The 25,211-nt window shown below is 46.1% G+C and overlaps 1 protein-coding gene across 1 annotated transcript in view; it reads left to right on the top strand.

Moving 5' to 3' along the window:
• The window catches only part of GET1 (guided entry of tail-anchored proteins factor 1), a 60,337-nt gene that overhangs the window by 11,280 nt on the left and 23,846 nt on the right, over nucleotides 1-25,211 (top strand). Inside the window, exon 3 of the mRNA XM_069760729.1 lies at nucleotides 833-900. Within this exon, the coding sequence (XP_069616830.1) occupies nucleotides 833-900 (68 nt within the window). The remainder of the gene's footprint in view (nucleotides 1-832; nucleotides 901-25,211) is intronic.

Raw genomic sequence — 25,211 nt, 5'->3', positions numbered from 1 at the left:
TCTACCCACAGGGGACTAGTAAGGTGAGTATTGTGTAGTACATTGGTTAATACTTTTGAAAGTTGCTAAACCCATAGAGAAAGATCAAGTCCACACGGAAGGGAGCACCACAACCATATGTAAAAAAATACAAAATCTTTTATTAGTAAGCTTTTACAAAAAATAATGCAACACACAAAAAGATACATCACACAGAAAAACAGATAAAAACATTAAAAGTGCAACAACAGCACAAATCTTGTACACAAGTCATATCCTAATATGATAATGTAGGAAAAGAGTGACAACCCACATCCCCAACTACTCCAGCATGGTCATACAATACAATAAAATGGCCTGTGGTATAACCATATACAATGTGCTTAGTATACAAAAACAATTAGTTATATATACATGGTTCATAGATCAAAACAACACAACAATATGAGCAAATAAGTGTAGACCTGCTAATATCACAGTACCATATAGCCCTACAGGTATCGATAGAAAACAATGGACCCCACAGGCAAATAAAGATCAATGCCTTAACGGCCTTTACCCAATGCAGCCATGCTTAATGAAGGGACCACAAAGTATAATAAGGTCCTGCATGTCAGAAAAAGAATCAAATACATACACCATGTGGGATCCAAATGTTGAGATCAGGCTAAGGCCATGCTAAATGAAGGGACCACATGTGTATACACATGGCCTTAGCCTGATCTCAACATTTGGATCCCACATGGTGTATGTATTTGATTCTTTTTCTGACATGCAGAACCTTATTATACTTTGTGGTCCCTTTGTGTTTAATGTTTTTTTGATTTTCCCTCCTTTCTTTTCTTACCTACAGTAAAGGCCAGGACGGCTCAGCTAGCGAAGATCAAGTGGGTGGTCAGCATTGTGTTTTATGTCTTGCAGGTAGGAGCACTTAATTTCCTCATCTCAAACCACTATTCTTAAAAAAATATATATATATGTACCGTATATATACATATAATGTCAGTGGGACTAAACCCTGCCTCTTCATGCATCCTGCATTTTCCACCCTTTTTCTCCTCTCCTATGCCTAATTTTCAGTTGTCTCTGAGATGCTGGGTGGAGACCAGCTGCCATGATGCCTTCCACACACAGATGAGGGATTCCTGCCTCTACACCATGTTCCAAATTATTATGCAAATGGCATGTTTCTCGGATTTTCCTAAATGGTCGGTGCAAATGACAGTCAGTCAGTAACAGTATAATCTCCGAAATAAATAAAAACTCACAATGCACTGTTCCAAATTATTACCGTAGGCACAGTAGAATTTCTAAACATTTGATATAAAGAACTGAAAATGCTCATTTGTGGAATTTGCAGCATTAGGAGGTCACATTCACTGAACAAAAAAGCTATTTAACTCCAAAACCTCCTAACAGGCCAAGTTACATGATAACATAGGAACCCTTCTTTGTTATCACCTTCACAATTCTTGCATTCTTGAGTTTTTGGAGAGTTTCTGCTTGTATTTCTTTGCATGAAGTCAGAATCGCCTCCCAGAGCTGCGGTTTTGATGTGAACGGCCTCCCACCCTCATAGATCTTTTGCTTGATGATCCTCCAAAGGTTCTCTATAGGGTTGAGGTCGGGGGAAGATGGTGGCCGCATCATGAGTTTATCTCCTTTTATGCCCATAGCAGCCTATGACTCAGGGATTCTTTGCAGCATGAGATGGGGCATTGTCATGTATGAAGACGATTTTGCTCCTGAAGGCACGTTTCTGCTTTTTATACCATGGAAGAAAGTTGTCAGTCAGAAACTCTATATACTTTGCAGAGGTCATTTTCACACCTTCAGGAACCTTAAAGGGCTCTACCAGCTGTTTCCCCATGATTCCGGCCCAAAACATGACTCCTCCACCTCCTTGCTGACATCGCAGCCTTGGGACATGGTGGCCATCCACTACTCCATCCATCTGGACCACCAGGGTTGCTCGACACTCATCAGTAAACAAGACTGTTTGCAATTAGTCTTCATGTATGTCTGGGCCCACTGCAACCGTTTCTGCTTGTGAACACTGTTTAGGGGTGGCCGAATAGTAGGTTTATGCACCACAGCAAGCCTTTGAAGGATCCTACACCTTGAGATTCGAGGGACTCCAGAGGCACCCGCAGCTTCAAATATCTGTTTGCTGCTTTGTAATGGCGTTTCAGCAGCTGCTCTCTTAATCCGATGATCTTACCTGGCAGAAACCTTCCTCATTATGCCTTTATCAGCACGAACACGTCTGTGCTCAGATTCAGGCACAAATCTCTTACAGTAAGATGATCACGCTTAAGTTTTTGGGAAATATCTAATGTTTTCATCCCTTGTCCCAAGGCATTGCACTATTAGATGCTTTTCAGCAGCAGAGAGATCCTTTTTATTTCCCATATTGCTTGAAAACTGTGACCTGCTTAATAATGTGGAACATCATTTTTAAGTAGTTTTCCTTTAATTAGAATCACCTAGAAAACTAATTATCACACGTGTTTCAGATTGATTTCAGTGATCCATTGAGCCCTGAGACACAATACCATCCACGAGTTTATTTGAAAAACAAAACAAATATTTATGACACTTAAATCCAATTTGCATAATAATTTGGAACACAGTGCATGTAGCACATATGCAGCAGCGTCGAAGACATTTTTTTAGGCAGTTTTTGATAACTGAGGCCGATTGTCCTTCTGTGTTGACATATGAATGCTTGAACTTCTAGAACTAAAGCCTCGGGCTGGTCTGCTCTGAGATTCTGATGTCATGTCTCCTCCTGTTTTCTGTCAGGCGTCATGGAAACTCTGAGTGGATCCATATCGATAGATAAAACCGCCTGCCTGGTTGTAATAGTGACCGTGCTTGTTTATGTGGAAGGTTTGTGTGTTTAGTGCTTTGGATCCTCAGAGGTTCTTCACGATAACACCGCACCTGACAGAAAACGGAAGGCGCATAATGTCACCATGGTCTTTCCGCGTGCAGCCTCAGGGTTTAGGCCTATAACGTCAAGCAATGGTAAGCATTAAAACAGATGTGTAACCAGATTTAACATTATAAACTGAATATAATACTAAATTGATTTGTCAAGCCTGATGAGGCTGGTAGAATTACTTTGAATATCCCCATCATAATGACTGTACAATCCTGTTATTAAAATGAGCATTTTATGAGTCCAACTAAAGAGTGAGAGTCCAATGTATTCAGTAAACACTGACTGACAACTGCAGCTTGTACTGAGATTGTGTAAGAGTTCATCAGCGGGGAGGAAGGAGCAGTCAATCAGACTGGGTGAGTGGAGATTCGGGAGGAGGGAAACTGGGGGGAAGTCAATCAGACTAGGTGGATGGATATTCAGTAGAAGGGAGAAGGACTCTGAAGAAATCAGACTATGGGGCAGAGATTCAGCAGGGAGGAGGGACACTGAGGAGTTGTCTGTCAGGCTATATCGGAGGAGATTCAGGAACAGCGAGAGGGGAAACTGAGGAGCTGTTACTCAGTCTAGATTGGTGAAGACTCAGCTGCAGCAGGGTGGAAGACCACTCAGGAGCTGTCTGTCAGGCTAAGTGAGGGGAACAGACGGGAGGGACACCGGGAAGCTGTCAATCAGGCTACATGTGCAGAGATTCAGCAGAGAGGTGGGACACTGAGGAGCTATCAATCAGGCTATGTGGGCAGAGATTCAGCAGAGAGGAGGGATACTGAGGAGCTATCAGTCAGGCTACATGTGCAAAGATTCAGCAGGGAGGAGGGATACTGAGGTGCTGTCAATCAGGCTACATGTGCAGAGATTCAGCAGGGAGGAGGGATACTGAGGTGCTGTCAATCAGGCTACATGTGCAGAGATTCAGCAGGGAGGAGGGATACTGAGGTGCTGTCAATCAGGCTATGTGGGCAGAGATTCAGCAGGGAGGAGGGATACTGAGGTGCTGTCAATCAGGCTATGTGGGCAGAGATTCAGCAGAGGAGGAATACTGAGGATCTATCAATCAGGCTACATGTGCAAAGATTCAGCAGGGAAGAGAGATAGTGAGCCGCTGTCAATCAGGCTACATGTGCAAAGATTCAGCAGAGAGGAAGGACACCAAGGAGCTATCAATCAGGCTACATGTGCAGAGATTTAGCAGAGAGGAGGGATACTAAGGAACTATTAATCAGGCTCCTTGGCAGATTCAGTAGAGAGGAAGGACACTGAGGAGCTATTAATCAGGCTCCGTGGGCAGCTTCAGCAGAGAGGAAGGATACTGAGGATCTATCAATCAGGCTCTGTGGGCAGATTCAGCAGAGAGGAGGGACACTGAGGAGCTATCAATCAGGCTAGATCGGCAGAGATTTAGCAGAGAGGAGGGACACTGAGGAGCTATCAATCAGGCTAGATCGGCAGAGATTTAGCAGAGAGGAGGGACACTGAGGAGCTATCAATCAGGCTACATGTGCGAAGATTCAGCAGAGAGGAAGGACACCGAGGAGCTATCAATCAGGCTAGATCGGCAGAGATTTAGCAGATTGGAGGGACACTGAGGAGCTATTAATCAGGCTCCGTGGGCAGATTCAGTAGAGAGGAAAGATACTGAGGAGCTGTCAATCAGGCTACGTGGGCAGATTCAGTAGAGAGGAAGGATACTGAGGAGCTGCCAATCAGGCTACGTGGGCAGATTCAGAAGAGAGGAAGGATACTGAGGAGCTGCCAATCAGGCTACGTGGGCAGATTCAGAAGAGAGGAAGGATACTGAGGAGCTGCCAATCAGGCTACGTGGGCAGATTCAGAAGAGAGGAAGGATACTGAGGAGCTGCCAATCAGGCTACGTGGGCAGATTCAGAAGAGAGGAAGGATACTGAGGAGCTGCCAATCAGGCTACGTGGGCAGATTCAGAAGAGAGGAAGGATACTGAGGAGCTGTCAATCAGGCTAGATCGGCAGAGATTTAGCAGATTGGCAGCTCCTCAGTGTCCCTCCAATCAGGCTACGTGGGCAGATTCAGTAGAGAGGAAGGATACTGAGGAGCTGCCAATCAGGCTACGTGGGCAGATTCAGTAGAGAGGAGGGACACTGAGGAGCTATCAATCAGGCTATGTTGGCAGAGATTCATTAACAGGGAGAACAACACTAATCAGCTGGCAATCAGACCACATTTACTGAGATTCAGCAGCAGCAGGAAGGAGGCACACTGAGGAGCTGTCAATCAGACTAAATCGGCGGAGATTCAGCAACAGTGAGGGGGGACATTGAGGAACTGTCAATTAGGCTAGTTGAGGGGGAGATTGAGTTTACACTTATACTAAATGTTTATACAGTCATATCAACGTTGCTTTACAAAGTAAGTACACCAGTACGTTCTAAGATACTTATTCAGTAATGTATGCAGTTTGCATTGTGTGATCTGGTGGCAGACCTGCTTCAAGAAATTATACCACTGCAGAAAAGTGGAGATTTTTCTAATCCTCTTAGTTGATGCCCACATGTGTCAGATTTGCTGTGAATCCAACCTTACTTTTACAGGAAAATCCATACAAAATCATGCACATATTGGAGCAGATTTTCAGCAGTGGATTCCAACAGATTATCCGAAAAGGATTAAATCTGTGTTGTGTCTCTGCTTGTTCTGCGTCTGACCCCCAATGACCTTCAGACATTTGTGGCCTCTGATTGACTGCAGCAGTCATGTGTTGATTCCACAAGTCAAGGGAGCTTCCGAAATTTCTCTGCAAATTTTCTTTGTTTTAGGCAGTTTTTCATACCCGTGGATTCTGCTGCGGATGCGAAAAATTGTGATTTGATTGCGGATTTTCACTTTCCTAAAGTCAGTGGGATAAACAAGCAGCGAATCTTTGCTCTTTTTTTTCTGCGAATGTAAAATCCTCATCACCGGTCAGTTTCCTTGCAGAAAATATCTGCAGATTATGAAAAATTTCATCCACTTTGCTGCCCATCATCTGACATTTGTATGACTTATACTTGTATTAGTTTTTCAAAACAATTGTAATTCGGCTGTCCACTATTAGAAACCCATAATTGCCTTCTTCCAGAAACAGCGCCACCCCTGTCTTCTGGTTGCATCAGGTATTGCAGATCAACTTCATTGAAGTGATTACTATAAAGGTGCAATACCACATACAACCTGTAGACAGGGGGGCGGCGCTGTTTTTGGATTAATGTTTTCCTAATTCTGGACAACCCCATTTTTTATGAGGCTTGTTGTCTTGCTTCGCTAGTTAAAGGTTTTTTTGTGGCAAGGTAAGATATAAAATGTTACCTGCAGTCAAAATACTGCAGACCCTTCAACTTTTTGGTGTTTTTACAACTGGAGTCCATTACACATAGATTTGAGAGACTAAATTTGGCTTCAAACATTGGAAGAATGTCTTCCAACTAACTGATGTGTATGGCGGCATCCCAATTCTCTCTTCATATGAGGGTCAGGCATGTTGGACTTCAACATGTCCAATCCTTTTGTTCTCAAGGAAGATAAGTCACCGCTAGAAGCTTCTGGAAGGGGCAGAATTTCCGCTACTACGTATGACCACATTAAGCATCAGCAATTATCTCCGGGGTTTCCTGGCAGGGCCAGGGCAAGATATTTTGGTGCCCTAGGCACATGAAGCCGACGGTGCCCTTCTCCCCGATGAACCAAGCAAAGAAATGGCTCAGAGACTAAGGCAACAGGACCCCTAAGGCACCACCATCCTGAACCCACAGCCATCTATATAGTATGATGTCCCCACAGCCCAGGTATAATGTCTTTCACAGACACCAGTATAATATCCCCCAAATCCCTCTTGTATAATATCCTCCACAGGCCCCCATGTAATCTGCTGTCCCCACAGCCCAGGAATAATACCCCCCACAGTCCCCTAAAGAGTATTGTCACCACAGACCCCAGTATATCCCCTACAGCTCCTTATACAGTATGATGCCCCCGCAGGCCACAGCCAGGTATAATGTCCCCCACAGCCCCCCAGTGTAGTATCCTCCCCAGGCCCCAATATAATCTGATATCCCTATGGCCCAGGTATAATGTCCTTCACAGTCCTCAGTATAATGTCCCCCACAATCTCCCATATAATATGATGTCCCCACAGCCCCTCTTGTGATGTCCCCACAGCCCCTCTTGTGATGTCCCCACAGCCCCTCTTGTGATGTCCCCACCAGCCCCTCTTGTGATGTTCCCACCAGCCCATCTTGTGATGTCCCCACCAGCCCCTCTTGTTATCTCCCCACCACCCCCTCTTGTGATGTCCCCACCAGCCCCTCTTGTGATGTCCCCACCAGCCCCTCTTGTGATGTTCCCACCAGCCCCTCTTGTGATGTTCCCACCAGCCCCTCTTGTGATGTCCCCACCAGCCCCTCTTGTGATGTCCCCACCAGCCCCTCTTGTGAAGTCCCCACCAGCCCCTCTTGTGATGTCCCCACCAGCCCCTCTTGTGATGTCCCCACCAGCCCCTCCTGTGATGTCCCCACCAGCCCCTCCTGTGATGTCCCCACCAGCCCCTCTTGTGATGTTCCCACCAGCCCCTCTTGTGATGTTCCCACCAGCCCCTCTTGTGATGTTCCCACCAGCCCCTCTTGTGATGTTCCCACCAGCCCATCTTGTGATGTTCCCACCAGCCCATCTTGTGATGTCCCCACCAGCCCCTCTTGTTATCTCCCCACCACCCCCTCTTGTGATGTTCCCACCAGCCCCTCTTGTGATGTCCCCACCAGCCCCTCTTGTGATGTCCCCACCAGCCCCTCTTGTGATGTCCCCACCAGCCCCTCTTGTGATGTCCCCACCAGCCCCTCTTGTGATGTCCCCACCAGCCCCTCTTGTGATGTCCCCACCAGCCCCTCTTGTGATGTCCCCACCAGCCCCTCTTGTGATGTCCCCACCAGCCCCTCTTGTGATGTCCCCACCAGCCCCTCTTGTGATGTCCCCACCAGCCCCTCTTGTGATGTCCCCACCAGCCCCTCTTGTGATGTCCCCACCAGCCCCTCTTGTGATGTTCCCACCAGCCCCTCTTGTGATGTTCCCACCAGCCCCTCTTGTGATGTTCCCACCAGCCCCTCTTGTGATGTTCCCACCAGCCCCTCTTGTGATGTTCCCACCAGCCCCTCTTGTGATGTTCCCACCAGCCCCTCTTGTGATGTTCCCACCAGCCCCTCTTGTGATGTTCCCACCAGCCCCTCTTGTGATGTCCCCACCAGCCCCTCTTGTGATGTCCCCACCAGCCCCTCTTGTGATGTCCCCACCAGCCCCTCTTGTGATGTCCCCACCAGCCCCTCTTGTGATGTCCCCACCAGTCCCTCTTGTGATGTCCCCACCAGCCCCTCCTGTGATGTCCCCACCAGCCCCTCTTGTGATGTCCCCACCAGCCCCTCTTGTGATGTTCCCACCAGCCCCTCTTGTGATGTTCCCACCAGCCCCTCTTGTGATGTTCCCACCAGCCCCTCTTGTGATGTTCCCACCAGCCCCTCTTGTGATGTTCCCACCAGCCCATCTTGTGATGTTCCCACCAGCCCATCTTGTGATGTCCCCACCAGCCCCTCTTGTTATCTCCCCACCACCCCCTCTTGTGATCTCCCCACCACCCCCTCTTGTGATGTCCCCACCAGCCCCTCTTGTGATGTCCCCACCAGCCCCTCTTGTGATGTCCCCACCAGCCCCTCTTGTGATGTCCCCACCAGCCCCTCTTGTGATGTCCCCACCAGCCCCTCTTGTGATGTCCCCACCAGCCCCTCTTGTGATGTCCCCACCAGCCCCTCTTGTGATGTCCCCACCAGCCCCTCTTGTGATGTCCCCACCAGCCCCTCTTGTGATGTCCCCACCAGCCCCTCTTGTGATGTCCCCACCAGCCCCTCTTGTGATGTCCCCACCAGCTCCTCTTGTGATGTCCCCACCAGCCCCTCTTGTGATGTCCCCACCAGCCCCTCTTGTGATGTCCCCACCAGCCCCTCTTGTGATGTCCCCACCAGCCCCTCTTGTGATGTCCCCACCAGCCCCTCTTGTGATGTCCCCACCAGCCCCTCTTGTGATGTCCCCACCAGCCCCTCTTGTGATGTCCCCACCAGCCCCTCTTGTGATGTCCCCACCAGCCCCTCTTGTGATGTCCCCACCAGCCCCTCTTGTGATGTCCCCACCAGCCCCTCTTGTGATGTCCCCACCAGCCCCTCTTGTGATGTCCCCACCAGCCCCTCTTGTGATGTCCCCACCAGCCCCTCTTGTGATGTCCCCACCAGCCCCTCTTGTGATGTCCCCACCAGCCCCTCTTGTGATGTTCCCACCAGCCCCTCTTGTGATGTTCCCACCAGCCCCTCTTGTGATGTTCCCACCAGCCCCTCTTGTGATGTTCCCACCAGCCCCTCTTGTGATGTTCCCACCAGCCCCTCTTGTGATGTTCCCACCAGCCCCTCTTGTGATGTTCCCACCAGCCCCTCTTGTGATGTTCCCACCAGCCCCTCTTGTGATGTTCCCACCAGCCCCTCTTGTGATGTTCCCACCAGCCCCTCTTGTGATGTTCCCACCAGCCCCTCTTGTGATGTTCCCACCAGCCCCTCTTGTGATGTTCCCACCAGCCCCTCTTGTGATGTTCCCACCAGCCCCTCTTGTGATGTTCCCACCAGCCCCTCTTGTGATGTTCCCACCAGCCCCTCTTGTGATGTTCCCACCAGCCCCTCTTGTGATGTTCCCACCACCCCCTCTTGTGATGTCCCCACCACCCCCTCTTGTGATGTCCCCACCACCCCCTCTTGTGATGTCCCCACCACCCCCTCTTGTGATGTCCCCACCAGCCCCTCTTGTGATGTCCCCACCAGCCCCTCTTGTGATGTCCCCACCAGCCCCTCTTGTGATGTCCCCACCAGCCCCTCTTGTGATGTCCCCACCAGCCCCTCTTGTGATGTCCCCACCAGCCCCTCTTGTGATTTCCCCACCAGCCCCTCTTGTGATGTCCCCACCAGCCCCTCTTGTGATGTCCCCACCAGCCCCTCTTGTGATGTCCCCACCAGCCCCTCTTGTGATGTCCCCACCAGCCCCTCTTGTGATGTCCCCACCAGCCCCTCTTGTGATGTCCCCACCAGCCCCTCTTGTGATGTCCCCACCAGCCCCTCTTGTGATGTCCCCACCAGCCCCTCTTGTGATGTCCCCACCAGCCCCTCTTGTGATGTCCCCACCAGCCCCTCTTGTGATGTCCCCACCAGCCCCTCTTGTGATGTCCCCACCAGCCCCTCTTGTGATGTCCCCACCAGCCCCTCCTGTGATGTCCCCACCAGCCCCTCTTGTGATGTTCCCACCAGCCCCTCTTGTGATGTCCCCACCAGCCCCTCCTGTGATGTCCCCACCACCCCCTCTTGTGATGTCCCCACCAGCCCCTCTTTTGATGTCCCCACCACCCCCTCTTGTGATCTCCCCACCACCCCCTCTTGTGATCTCCCCACCACCCCCTCTTGTGATGTCCCCACCAGCCCCTCTTGTGATGTCCCCACCAGCCCCTCTTGTGATGTCCCCACCAGCCCCTCTTGTGATGTCCCCACCAGCCCCTCTTGTGATGTCCCCACCAGCCCCTCTTGTGATGTCCCCACCAGCCCCTCCTGTGATGTCCCCACCAGCCCCTCTTGTGATGTTCCCACCAGCCCCTCTTGTGATGTCCCCACCAGCCCCTCCTGTGATGTCCCCACCACCCCCTCTTGTGATGTCCCCACCAGCCCCTCTTTTGATGTCCCCACCAGCCCCTCTTGTGATGTCCCCACCAGCCCCTCTTGTGATGTCCCCACCAGCCCCTCTTGTGATGTCCCCACCAGCCCCTCTTGTGATGTCCCCACCAGCCCCTCTTGTGATGTCCCCACCAGCCCCTCTTGTGATGTCCCCACCAGCCCCTCTTGTGATGTCCCCACCAGCCCCTCTTGTGATGTCCCCACCAGCCCCTCTTGTGATGTCCCCACCAGCCCCTCTTGTGATGTCCCCACCAGCCCCTCTTGTGATGTCCCCACCAGCCCCTCTTGTGATGTCCCCACCAGCCCCTCTTGTGATGTCCCCACCAGCCCCTCTTGTGATGTCCCCACCAGCCCCTTCTTCCGATGTCCCCACCAGCCCCTTCTTCCGATGTCCCCACCAGCCCCTCTTGTGATGTCCCCACCAGCCCCTCCTGTGATGTCCCCACCAGCCCCTCTTGTGATGTTCCCACCACCCCCTCTTGTGATGTCCCCACCAGCCCCTCTTTTGATGCAGATACAGGTGTTTTTCTGCACAGTCGAAAACTGCCACGCACCATCCCTTCAACTGGGGTGTAAACTGTGTAAATGGTCACCCGAGGAAAATCTCTCTCCCGTGAAGACCTGCGTGATGACACCCGCCGCTAATTAAGTTTGCAAACCGACCCAGCAGGATACAGACTTTATAACGTGACACCACGACATACGTGTTAGGGAAAATGAATTCAAGGATTCTGTAGAGTGGAGGAAACAAATTGAGCAGTTTATATAACGCTTTTTCCAAAGGTGCTAAAACCCTCGAACTGAAGCAATTCACACCCTCATCATGCTCAACTAAATCAGTTTATGGGAGAAGACGCGTATTTCCAGAATTGTGGTTAAAGGGAACCTGTCACCCCCAAAATGGAAGGTAAACTAAGCCCACCGCCATTAGGGGCTTATCTACAGCATTCTGTAGTGCTGTAGATAAGCCCCCGATGTATCCTGAAAGATGAGAAAAAGTGGTTAGATTATACTCACCCAGGGGCGGTCCGATCCGATGGGTGTCGCGGTCCGGGGACTCCCATCTTCTTACATTAATGTCCTCTTCACGCTCTGGCGCAGGCGTACTTTGTCCTGTTGAGGGCAGAGCAAAGTCCTGCAGTGCGCAGGTGCTGGGCCTCTCTGACCTTTCCCGGCGCCTGCGCACTGCAGTACTTTGCTCTGCCCTCAACAGGACAAAGTACGCCTGCGCCGGAGCCGCGGCAGGAAGACAAGAAGAGGACGTCATCGTAAGAAGATAGGAGGCCCCGGACTGCGACGCCCATAGGACCGGACCGCAGCCCTGGGTGAGTATAATCTAACTTCCTTTTTCTTACCTTTCAAGATACATCAGGGGCTTATCTACAGCATTACAGAATGCATTACAGAATGCTGTAGATTAGCCCCTGATGTCGGTGGGCTTAGCTCAACTTCCATTTTGGGGGTGACAGGTTCCCTTTAATGTTTAGGAACGTTTTCACTTCGTAGTTTTCCCAAAATGGAGTCACTTCTAGGGGTGGGAATATCTTCAGGGTTTGACCGAAAACCATTCCAGTTAACTTTGGACTCCAGAAGCCAAATACCTCTACTTCTCTTCTGGACCCCGCCATGCGTCTAAACGGTATTGTACAACCTCATAGACAGTGTTTCCATACTCAGGAAAAATTGCCGAAAATTCCATAATACATTACGAATTACATTTTTTCTTTTTTCATTTTACCTCTTGGGAAACATAATAATAACTAAATCAAAATATTTTTGGCCAAATATAATTGATCATTTTCACGATCCATTGCTATAAAAAACTTTTAATAAATTAATAGAATAGGTCGGCACTACTAATATTTGCAATCAAATTAACAGAGTAACATATGGAGATAAATATCATGTCAGTTGTATCATTGCTAAATGTTGTGCTTTACAGGAGACAGACATTATCAAAAGCAGCAATAAAGAAAAAACTGTGGCACTCACCCCGTGTCTAAAACATGATTCCTTTATTACATACATGGACAGAGAAAAGATCGATGGCCGTTTCGCCCTGCCAAGCGCTTCATCAGGACTCTCAGCCTGGATGAAGCACTCAGCAGTGTGGAACGGCCGTCGCTCTTTGTCTGTATCCTCCACATGGTATGTAATAAAGTCATCATTTTTTAGCCATGGGGTGAGTGCCAAAGTTTTTCCTTCATCCTACTATAAACATTTTTAAGACACCTGTGTAGTCCAAAAACTCCCTAAGATGAATTCTTAGAGGGGTCCAGTTTCCAAAATAGGAGGCTTTTCAGCTATGTTTCTTGTGTTTTTCCTCCTCAAGACCTCTGTAAACTGCAATAGTGCCTGAAAAATAATGTCAGTGACTTCATACGTTGTCTGTTAGGGGCCTGTGGAAGTCTAAAATTTACTTCCTGTTAATCAGGGGCTCATACTCACCTAAAAAAAAATAAAGTTCACAATCACCACCGTTAGACAAAATTGTAATTTATTATATCTCTTAATCAAAATGTAGTTTACTAAATCACTTGATAAAAGAAAGATATTTCAAAGCAAATCCACAGTAGATGGTGACAACAATAGAGATAAAGTAATCAAATTGTAATAATGATGTCAAAAATTGAAATTGTAAATAATTATAATGAGATGTCAGGGTGAAGGATATAACCAGCTTTGACAAATATAATGCTATAAAAAAAGAGTTAACTGCATCTTTAAAAGTAAATACCGTATTAATGGAAATCTCAACAGTAGGATCGACCCTCCGAAGCGGTCTATATAGGCATGCGGATCATAGGAAGCTGAACAAAGTGATACCTTAATATCTGTGATTCCATGTTCTATTCCAGAAAAATCCACGTTATTCTTAATATGTAAATGAGCTGTTAAGATCTCTGGGCCGGACATAGATCTCCCTGAGACTCCGCCTCCAGAGCTTATTTTAAATGAAAGGAGGCGTTACCAGTGTGAGACATGTAGATCAGGAGAACAGACTGTCAGTCATTACATGTCTCACATTTTCCGCCATTGGGCCGGAAATCCGTGCATTGCCGACCCCATCACATGATCGGGGGTCACCGATGCGTCGGCATAGCAACCAGAGGTCTCCTTGATACCTCTATGATTGTTGATGCCGGATTGCTATGAGCGCCACCCTGTGGTCGGCGCTCATAGCAAGCCTGTAATTCAGCTACATAGGAGCGATATGATGTAGCAGAGCCGATCAGGCTATGCAAGCTTCTAGCCTCCCATGGAGCATGGCAAAAGTAAGAAAAACATAAAAAAAATATAAAAGTTTAAATCACCTCCCTTTCACCCCATTCAAAATAAAACAATAAAAAAATCAATCCTACACTTATTTGGTATCGCCGCTTTCAGAATTGCCCGATCTATCAATTAAAAAAAAGCATTAACCTGATCGCTAAGCAGTGTGGTGAGAAAAAAAATTTGAAACGCCAGAGTTTTTTTGGTCTCCGCAACATTGCATTAAAATGCAATAACGAGCGATCAAAAAACGTATCTGCATCAAAATGGTATCACTAAAAACGTCAGCTCGGCACGCAAAAAACAAGCCGTCGCCTGAACCCAAATCACGAAAAATGAAGACGCTACAGGTATCGGAAAATGGCACAATTTTAGGTTTTTTTTTAGCAAAGTTTGGATTTTTTTTTTCACCACTTAGATAAAACGTAATCTAGACATGTTTTGTGTCTATGAACTCGTAATGACCTGGAGAGTCATAATGGCAGGTCAGTTTTAGCATTTAGGGAACCCAGCAAAAAAGCCAAACAAAAAAACAAGTGTGGGATTGCACTTTTTTGGCAATTTCACCACACTTTTCCCGTTTTCTAGTACACGACATGCTAAAACCAATGATGTCGTTCAAAAGTGCAACTTGTCCCGCAAAAAACAAGCCCTCACATGGCCATATTTACGGAAAAATAAAAAAGTTACGGCTCTGGGAAGGAATGGAGCGAAAAAGGAGAACACGGAAAAGGGCAAGGTCTTGAAGGGGTTAAGAAAAACATGGATTTATCTGGAGTAAGACATCAAATCACAGATATCAAGGTATAATTTTATCTCACTGCATGGAGCACTATGTGGGGCCATTATACTGCATGGAGCGCTATGTGAGACCATTATATTGAATGGAGAACTATGTGAGACCATTATATTATATGGAGTATTATGTGGGGCCTATTATACTGCATGGAACACTTTTTGTTACCATTAAATTGTATGGAACACTATGTGGGTCCCTTTATGCTGAATGGAGCACTATGTGGGGCATCATACTGTAAGGAAGGCAATGCATGGCCACGTTATATTGTATGGAACACTATGTTGGGCCCATTATGCTGTATGGAGCACTATGTAGGGCCATTATACTGTATAGAGTGCTTTTTGTGGTCATCATACTGTATGGAGCACTATGTGGGGCCTTTTATACTGAATGGAGCACTATGTGGCACGGCCATTATACTGTATTGAGCACTATGTGGGGCGATTATGATGTATGGAGTACTATGTGGGGCCATTTTACAGTATAGAGCACTATGTCAAGCCATTATACTGTAAGGAGCACTATATGGAGGCCATTATACTGTATGAAACACTATATGGGGCCATTATACTGTATGGAGAACTCTGTCGGCCCATTATACTGTATGGAGCACTATGTGGGGCTATTATACTGTATGGAGAACTCTGCCCATTATATTGTGTGGAGCACTATGTGGGGCCATTATACTGTATGGAGCACTGTATGGGGACATTATACTGTATGGATCACTATGTGGGGACATTATACTGTATGGAACACTATGTGGGGCCATTATACTGTATGGAACACTATATAGGGCCCATAATACTGTATGGAGCACTATATGGGGCCCATTATACTGTATAGAGCATTGTACCAAATAAAGAGGGAAGTAACATACCAAAAATAAAATATAAAAGATTTTTATTTGACAATTTTTAAAAGCCAAAAAATACAAATAATACATACAAAAAGGGGATGAAAACACGGCAAAATGAGCCCAAGGCAGTCCATAAAGTATGATATTATACAAAAAAACAAAGTATAGCAATAATAGACTGGTGTATTAATTTACATGCAACAGCAGGTTCTGGAATACAGAGAAGAAAAATTGACCAAAAGTGTGCCTACTAGAGGCTAACAAAATATAAGGCAATTCACTAACACCTATAACAAATAGTCAGATAATGCTAAAAAGCTATGCTAACACACAAGGTAACAAACCAATGTAAGTGGTATAAAAACCTACTGAAGATTGCGGGTGTATAAAGCCATATGTTGGTATATAGACAGATGGTAAACAAAAATGGTATAAGGCTATAAGGCAACGCCATAAAGGAAGGTATCAGTGCATAATGCTACTGTGGTGAATGCCCCATTGCGCCTATGTAAAAGCCATATAGAGAGGTCAATAGTAATACGCTAGCGTTATACTCATACCTGCTAATGGACGGATCTGCCAGGGGTTTTCTTGTCCCTGGCAGATCCGTCCATTAGCAGGTATGAGTATAACGCTAGCGTATTACTATTGACCTCTCTATATGGCTTTTACATAGGCGCAATGGGGCATTCACCACAGTAGCATTATGCACTGATACCTTCCTTTATGGCGTTGCCTTATAGCCTTATACCATTTTTGTTTACCATCTGTCTATATACCAACATATGGCTTTATATACCTGCAATCTTCAGTAGGTTTTTATACCACTTACATTGGTTTGTTACCTTGTGTGTTAGCATAGCTTTTTAGCATTATCTGACTATTTGTTATAGGTGTTAGTGAATTGCCTTATATTTTGTTAGCCTCTAGTAGGCACACTTTTGGTCAATTTTTCTTCTCTGTATTCCAGAACCTGCTGTTGCATGTAAATTAATACACCAGTCTATTATTGCTATACTTTGTTTTTTTGTATAATATCATACTTTATGGACTGCCTTGGGCTCATTTTGCCGTGTTTTCATCCCCTTTTTGTATGTATTATTTGTATTTTTTGGCTTTTAAAAATTGTCAAATAAAAATCTTTTATATTTTATTTTTGGTATGTTACTTCCCTCTTTATTTGGTTATATGTTATTTTGGAGGTACGCCTTATACAGTAATTGGTCTATATAAATTTGGGTATTATGTATAGAGCATTGTGTGGGGCCATTACACTGTATCGAACACTATGTGGGGCAATTATATTTTATGGAGCACTATGTGGGGCCATTATACTGTATAGAGCATTATGTGGGGCCATTATACTGTATGGAACACTATGTGGGGCAATTATACTTTAACCCCTTTACCCCCAAGGGTGGTTTGCACGTTAATGACCGGGCCAATTTTTACAATTCTGACCACTGTCCCTTTATGAGGTTATAACTCTGGAACGCTTCAATGGATCCTGGTGATTCTGACATTGTTTTCTCGTGACATATTGTACTTCATGACAATGGTAAAAATTCTTTGATAGTACCTGCGTTTATTTGTGAAAAAAACGGAAATTTGGCGAAAATTATGAAAATTTCGCAATTTTCCAACTTTGAATTTTTATGCAATTAAATCACAGAGATATGTCACACAAAATACTTAATAAGTAACATTTCCCACATGTCTACTTTACATCAGCACAATTTTGGAACCAAAATTTTTTTTTGTTAGGGAGTTATAAGGGTTAAAAGTTGACCAGCAATTTCTCATTTCTACAACACCATTTTATTTTAGGGACCACATCTTATTTGAAGTCATTTTGAGGGGTCTATATGATAGAAAATACCCAAGTGTGACACCATTCTAAAAACTACACCCCTCAAGGTGCTCAAAACCATATTCAAGAAGTTTATTAACCCTTCTGGTGCTTCACAGGAATTTTTTGAATGTTTAAATAAAAATGAACATTTAACTTTTTTTCACAAAAAACTTAATTCAGCTCCAATTTGTTTTATTTTACCAAGGGTAACAGGAGAAAATGGACCCCAAACATTGTTGTACAATTTTGTCATGATCCCAATGGCAGGGGATCACAAAAATGACAAGCACAGATACAAACAAGCTCTAGGGCGATGGAACCTGAGCTGACCGCGACCCTAAACCTAACACACAAATAAAAGTAGCCGGGGAACGTGCCTACGATGATCCTAGACGTCTCGCTCCAGCCGAAGATCTAACTTCCCCTATCAGAAGAAACACAGACCTCTCTTGCCTCCAGAGAAATACCCCACAGCAAATAGCAGCCCCCCACATATAATGACGGTGAAATGAGAGGAAAGCACATACGTAGTATGAAAACAGTTTCAGCAAAATGAGGCCCGCTAAAGCTAGATAGCAGAGGATACAAAAGTGAACTGCGCGGTCAGCGAAAAACCCTTCAAAAAACCATCCTGAAATTACTTGAACTCATGTGCCAACTCATGGTACATGAAAAGCAATTTCAGCCCACTAGAGCAACCAGCAGCAGAGAATCACATATCTGCAGGCTGGACTAAAAACCAAATTAAGCAAAACACAAAACAGGAAAATCCAAACTTAGCTTGTCCAGAAGGTTCTAGGAGCAGAGTGCAGAGGTAACAAGACACACTGGATACATTGATAACCGGCGAGGAAATGCCAGCAAAGCCAGGTTAAATAGGAAACTCCCATATGCTGATGGAACAGGTGGAACCCAGAAACCCAGGAAAGACAAGTCACCCAGTACCATCAGTAACCACCAGAGGGAGCCCAAAAACAGAACTCACAACAGTACCCCCCCCTTGAGGAGGGGTCACCGAACCCTCACGAGAACCACCAGGGCGACCAGGATGAGCCCTATGAAAAGCGCGAACCAAATCATCAGCATGAACATCCGAGGCAACCACCCAAGAATTATCCTCCTGACCATAACCCTTCCACTTGACCAAATACTGGAGTTTCCGTCTGGAAACACGAGAATCCAAGATCTTCTCCACAACATACTCCAATTCTCCCTCCACCAGCACTGGAGCAGGAGGCTCAAGCGAAGGAACAACAGGTACCTCATACTTCCGCAACAACGACCGATGGAACACATTATGAATAGCAAACGATGCCGGGAGATCCAAACGAAACGACACAGGGTTAAGAATTTCCAAGATCCTATAGGGACCGATGAACCGAGGCTTGAACTTAGGAGAAGAGACCTTCATAGGAACAAAACGAGAAGACAACCACACCAAGTCACCAACAAAAAGTCGATGACCCACGCGGCGACGGCGATTAGCAAACTGCTGAGCCTTCTCCTGGGACAACTTCAAATTGTCCACCACATGACTCCAAATCCGATGCAACCTATCCACCACCATGTCCACTCCAGGACAATCAGAAGGTTCCACCTGACCAGAGGAAAAACGAGGATGAAACCCCGAATTACAAAAGAAAGGAGAAACCAAGGTAGCAGAACTAGCCCGATTATTAAGGGCAAACTCGGCCAGCGGCAAAAAGGTAACCCAGTCATCCTGATCAGCAGAAACAAAACACCTTAAATAAGTTTCCAAGGTCTGATTAGTTCGTTCAGTCTGGCCATTCGTCTGAGGATGGAATGCAGACGAAAAGGACAAATCAATGCCCATCTTAGCACAGAACGTCCGCCAAAATCTAGACACAAACTGGGATCCCCTGTCAGAAACGATGTTCTCAGGAATCCCATGCAAACGAACCACATTCTGAAAAAACAGAGGGACCAACTCAGAGGAGGAAGGCAACTTAGGCAAGGGTACCAGATGAACCATTTTAGAAAAGCGATCACACACAACCCAGATGACGGACATTTTTTGAGAGACAGGGAGATCCGAAATAAAGTCCATGGAAATGTGCGTCCAAGGCCTCTTCGGGATAGGCAAAGGTGACAACAATCCACTGGCCCGAGAACAGCAAGGCTTAGCCCGAGCACAAACCTCACAAGACTGCACAAAAGAACGCACATCCCTCGACAAGGAAGGCCACCAAAAAGACCTGGCCACCAAGTCTCTAGTACCCAATATTCCAGGATGACCTGCCAACGCAGAAGAATGGACCTCGGAGATGACTCTACTGGTCCAATTATCCGGAACAAACAGTCTCTCAGGCGGACAACGATCAAGTTTACCCGCCTGAAACTCCTGCAAAGCACGTCGCAAGTCTGGGGAGACAGCAGACAAAATCACCCCATCCCTAAGGATACCAGAGGGCTCAGAATTTCCAAGGGAGTCAGGCACAAAACTCCTAGAAAGAGCATCCGCCTTCACATTCTTTGAACCTGGCAGGTATGAAACCACAAAATTGAAACGAGAGAAAAACAGTGACCAACGAGCCTGTCTAGGATTCAGACGCCTGGCAGACTCAAGGTAAATCAAATTTTTGTGATCAGTCAAGACCACCACACGATGTCTAGCACCCTCTAGCCAATGACGCCACTCCTCAAATGCCCACTTCATGGCCAAAAGTTCCCGATTACCAACATCATAATTCCGCTCAGCCGGCGAAAACTTTCTAGAAAAAAAACGCGCATGGCTTCATCACTGAGCCATCGGAGCTTCTCTGTGACAAAACCGCCCCCGCTCCAATCTCGGAAGCATCAACCTCAACCTGAAAAGGGAGCGAAACATCTGGCTGACGCAACACAGGAGCAGAAGAAAACCGGCGCTTAAGTTCCTGAAAGGCCTCCACAGCCGCAGGAGACCAATTAGCAACATCAGCACCCTTCTTAGTCAAATCCGTCAAAGGCTTAACAACACTAGAAAAATTAGTTATAAAACGACGATAGAAATTAGCAAAACCCAAGAACTTCTGTAGACTCTTAAGAGATGTAGGCTGCGTCCAGTCACAAATAGCCTGAACCTTGACGGGATCCATCTCAATAGTAGAAGGGGAAAAAATATACCCCAAGAAAGAAATCTTCTGGACTCCAAAGAGACACTTTGAGCCTTTTACAAACAAGGAATTGGCCCGCAGGACCTGAAACACCTTCCTGACCTGCTGAACATGAGACTCCCAGTCATCAGAAAAAACCAAAATATCATCCAAATACACAATCATAAATTTATCCAGATATTCACGGAAAATATCGTGCATAAAGGACTGGAAGACTGAAGGAGCATTAGAAAGTCCAAAAGGCATTACCAAATACTCAAAATGGCCCTCAGGCGTATTAAATGCGGTTTTCCACTCATCACCTTGCTTTATTCGTATAAGATTATACGCACCCCGAAGATCAATCTTAGTGAACCATTTAGCCCCCTTAATGCGAGCAAACAAATCAGTCAACAATGGCAAAGGATACTGATATTTTACGGTAATCTTATTCAAAAGATGATAATCTATACAAGGCCTCAAGGAACCATCTTTTTTGGCCACGAAAAAAAAACCTGCTCCCAAAGGGGACAAAGATGGACGGATATGTCCCTTTTCCAAGGACTCCTTAACATAATCCCGCATAGCAGTATGCTCTGGCACTGACAGATTGAACAAACGACCTTTAGGAAATTTACTGCCTGGAATTAAATTTATAGCACAATCGCAATCCCTGTGAGGAGGAAGCGAACTGAGCTTAGGCTCCTCAAAAACATCCCGATAGTCAGACAAAAACACAGGAATCTCAGAAGGAGTAGATGAAGCGATAGAAATCGGAGGTGCATCATCATGAACCCCCTGACAACCCCAGCTTAACACAGACATTGATTTCCAGTCAAGGACTGGATTATGAGTTTGTAACCATGGCAGACCAAGTACTAGAACATCATGCAAATTATACAGTACCAGGAAGCGAATCACCTCCTGATGAACGGGAGTCATACGCATGGTCACTTGTGTCCAGTACTGAGGTTTATTCATAGCCAAAGGTGTAGAGTCAATTCCCTTCAAAGGAATAGGGACTTCCAGAGGCTCCAAACTAAACCCACAGCGATTGGCAAATGACCAATCCATAAGACTCAGGGCAGCGCCTGAATCCACATAGGCATCGACGGAAATGGATGATAATGAACAAATCAGAGTCACAGACAGAATGAACTTAGACTGTAAAGTACTAATGGCAACAGACTTATCAACCTTTTTTGTGCGTTTAGAGCATGCTGATATAACATGAGCTGAATCACCACAATAAAAGCACAACCCTTTTTTCCGCCTATACTTTTGCCGTTCACTTCTGGACTGAATTCTATCACATTGCATTATCTCAGGTGACGGTTCAGACGACACCGCCAAATGATGCACAGGTTTGCGCTCCCGTAAACGCCGATCAATCTGAACAGCCATAGTCATAGACTCATTCAGACCAGCAGGCGCAGGGAACCCCACCATAACATCTTTAATGGCCTCAGAAAGGCCATCTCTAAACTTTGCAGCCAGAGCGCACTCATTCCACTGAGTAAGTACCGACCACTTCCGAAATTTTTGACAATAAATTTCTGCTTCATCTTGCCCCTGAGAGAGGGCCAACAAAGCTTTTTCAGCCTGAATCTCTTGGTTAGGTTCCTCATAGAGCAAACCCAATGCCAGAAAAAACGCATCCGCATTAAGCAACGCAGGGTCCCCTGGTGCCAATGCAAATGCCCAATCCTGAGGGTCACCCCGCAGGAAAGATATAATTATCTTGACTTGCTGAGCAGGGTCTCCAGAGGAGCGAGATTTCAAAGAAAGAAACAACTTGCAATTGTTCCTAAAATTCAGAAAACGAGATCTATCTCCAGAAAAAAACTCTGGGACAGGAATTCTAGGTTCAGACATAGGAGCATGTACAACAAAATCCTGTATATCTTGAACCTTAGCGGCAAGATTATTCAGGCTGGAAGCCAAACTCTGGACGTCCATGATAAACAGCTGAGATCAGAGCCATTCAAAGATTAAGAGGAGGAGGAAGTAGCCAGGCTGCAATAAGGCTAGGCAGCAAACTCTGAGGGAAAGGGGAAAAAAAAAAAAAAAAAAACTTCCTCAGACTACTTATCCTCCTACTTCAGCCAATACAATTAACACTTTGTGGGCCGGTTATACTGTCATGATCCCAATGGCAGGGGATCACAAAAATGACAAGCACAGATACAAACAAGCTCTAGGGCGATGGAACCTGAGCTGACCGCGACCCTAAACCTAACACACAAATAAAAGTAGCCGGGGAACGTGCCTACGATGATCCTAGACGTCTCGCTCCAGCCGAAGATCTAACTTCCCCTATCAGAAGAAACACAGACCTCTCTTGCCTCCAGAGAAATACCCCACAGCAAATAGCAGCCCCCCACATATAATGACGGTGAAATGAGAGGAAAGCACATACGCAGTATGAAAACAGTTTCAGCAAAATGAGGCCCGCTAAAGCTAGATAGCAGAGGATACAAAAGTGAACTGCGCGGTCAGCGAAAAACCCTTCAAAAAACCATCCTGAAATTACTTGAACTCATGTGCCAACTCATGGTACATGAAAAGCAATTTCAGCCCACTAGAGCAACCAGCAGCAGAGAATCACATATCTGCAGGCTGGACTAAAAACCAAATTAAGCAAAACACAAAACAGGAAAATCCAAACTTAGCTTGTCCAGAAGGTTCTAGGAGCACGGAGCAGAGGTAACAAGACACACTGGATACATTGATAACCGGCGAGGAAATGCCAGCAAAGCCAGGTTAAATAGGAAACTCCCATATGCTGATGGAACAGGTGGAACCCAGAAACCCAGGAAAGACAAGTCACCCAGTACCATCAGTAACCACCAGAGGGAGCCCAAAAACCGAACTCACAACACAATTTGTCCTGAGTATGCCAATACCCCACATGTGGGGGTAAACCACTGTTTGGGCGCATGGCAGAGCTCGGAAGCGAAGGAGTGCCATTTGACTTTTCAATGCAAAATTGACTGGAATTGAGATGGGACGCCATGTTTTGTTTGGAGAGCCCCTGATGTGGCTAAACATTGAAACCCCCCACAAGTGACACCATTTTGGAAAGTAGACCCCCTAAGGAACTTATCTAGAGGTGTGGTGAGCACTTTGACCCACCAAGTGCTTCACAGAAGTTTATAATGTAGAACCGTAAAAATAAAACATATTTTTTCACAAAAATTATCTTTTCGCCCCCAATTTTTTATTTTCCCAAGGGTAAGAGAAGAAATTGGACCCCAAAAGTTGTTGTACAATTTGTCCTGAGTACGCTGATAGCCCATATGTGGGGGTAAACCACTGTTTGGGCGGATGGGAGAGCTCGGAAGGGAAGGAGCGCCGTTTGACTTTTCAATGCAAAATTGACAGGAATTGAGATGGGACGCCATGTTGCGTTTGAAGAGCCACTGATGTGCCTAAACATTGAAACCCCCCACAAGTGACACCATTTTGGAAAGTAGACCCCCTAAGGAACTTATCTAGAGGTGTGGTGAGCACTTTGACCCACCAAGTGCTTCACAGAAGTTTATAATGCAGAGCCGTAAAAATAAAACAAAATTTTTTTCCCACAAAAATTATTTTTTTAGCCCCCAGTTTTGTATTTTCCTGAGGGTAACAGGAGAAATTGGACCCCAAAATTTGTTGCCCAATTTGTCCTGAGTGCGATGATACACCATATGTGGGGGGAACCACTGTTTGGGCACATTGGAGGGCTCAGAAGGGAAGGAGTGCCATTTGAATGCAGACTTAGATGGAATGGTCTGCAGACGTCACATTGCGTTTGCAGAACCCCTAATGTACCTAAACAGTAGAAACCCCCCACAAGTGACCCCATATTGGAAACTAGACCCCCCAGGGAACTAATCTAGATGTGTTGTGAGAACTTTGAACCCCCAAGTGTTTCACTACAGTTTATAACGCAGAGCCGTGAAAATAAAAAATCCTTTTTTTTTCCCACAAAAAATATGTTTTAGCCCCGAGTTTTGTATTTTCCCAAGGGTAACAGGAGAAATTGGACCCCAAAAGTTGTTGTCCTATTTGTCCTGAGTACGCTGATACCCCATATGTTGGGGTAAACCCCTGTTTGGGCACACGGGAGAGCTCGGAAGGGAAGAAGCACTGTTTTACTTTTTCAACGGAGAATTGGCTGGAATTGAGATCGGACGCTATGTCGCGTTTGGAGAGCCCCTGATGTGGGGTTTCCACTGTTTAGGCACAATTATAACTGAAACCCTAATCCAAACACATCCCTAACCCTAATCCCAACAGTAACCCTAACCACACCTCTAACCCAGACACACCCCTAACCCTAATCCCAACCCTATTCCCAACCGTAAATGTAATCTAAACCCTAACTGTAACTTTAGCCCCAACCCAAACTGTAGCCCTAACCCTAACCCTAGCCCTAACCCTAATCCTAACCCTAGCCCTAACCCTAGCCCTAACCCTAGCCCTAACCCTAGCCCTAATCCTAACCCTAGCCCTAACCCTAGCCCTAACCCTAACTCTAACCCTAGCCCTAATGGGAAAATGGAAATAAATACATTTTTTTAATTTTTCCCTAACTAAGGGGGTGATGAAGGGGGGTTTGATTTACTTTTATAGCGGGTTTTTTAGCGGATTTTTATGATTGGCAGCCGTCAC

This window comes from Ranitomeya imitator, chromosome 3 (assembly GCF_032444005.1).
Source record: "Ranitomeya imitator isolate aRanImi1 chromosome 3, aRanImi1.pri, whole genome shotgun sequence".
NCBI lineage: Eukaryota > Metazoa > Chordata > Amphibia > Anura > Dendrobatidae > Ranitomeya > Ranitomeya imitator.
The sequence above is the reverse complement of the archived record's forward strand: the minus strand, read 5'-3'. Positions and strand labels throughout refer to the sequence as shown.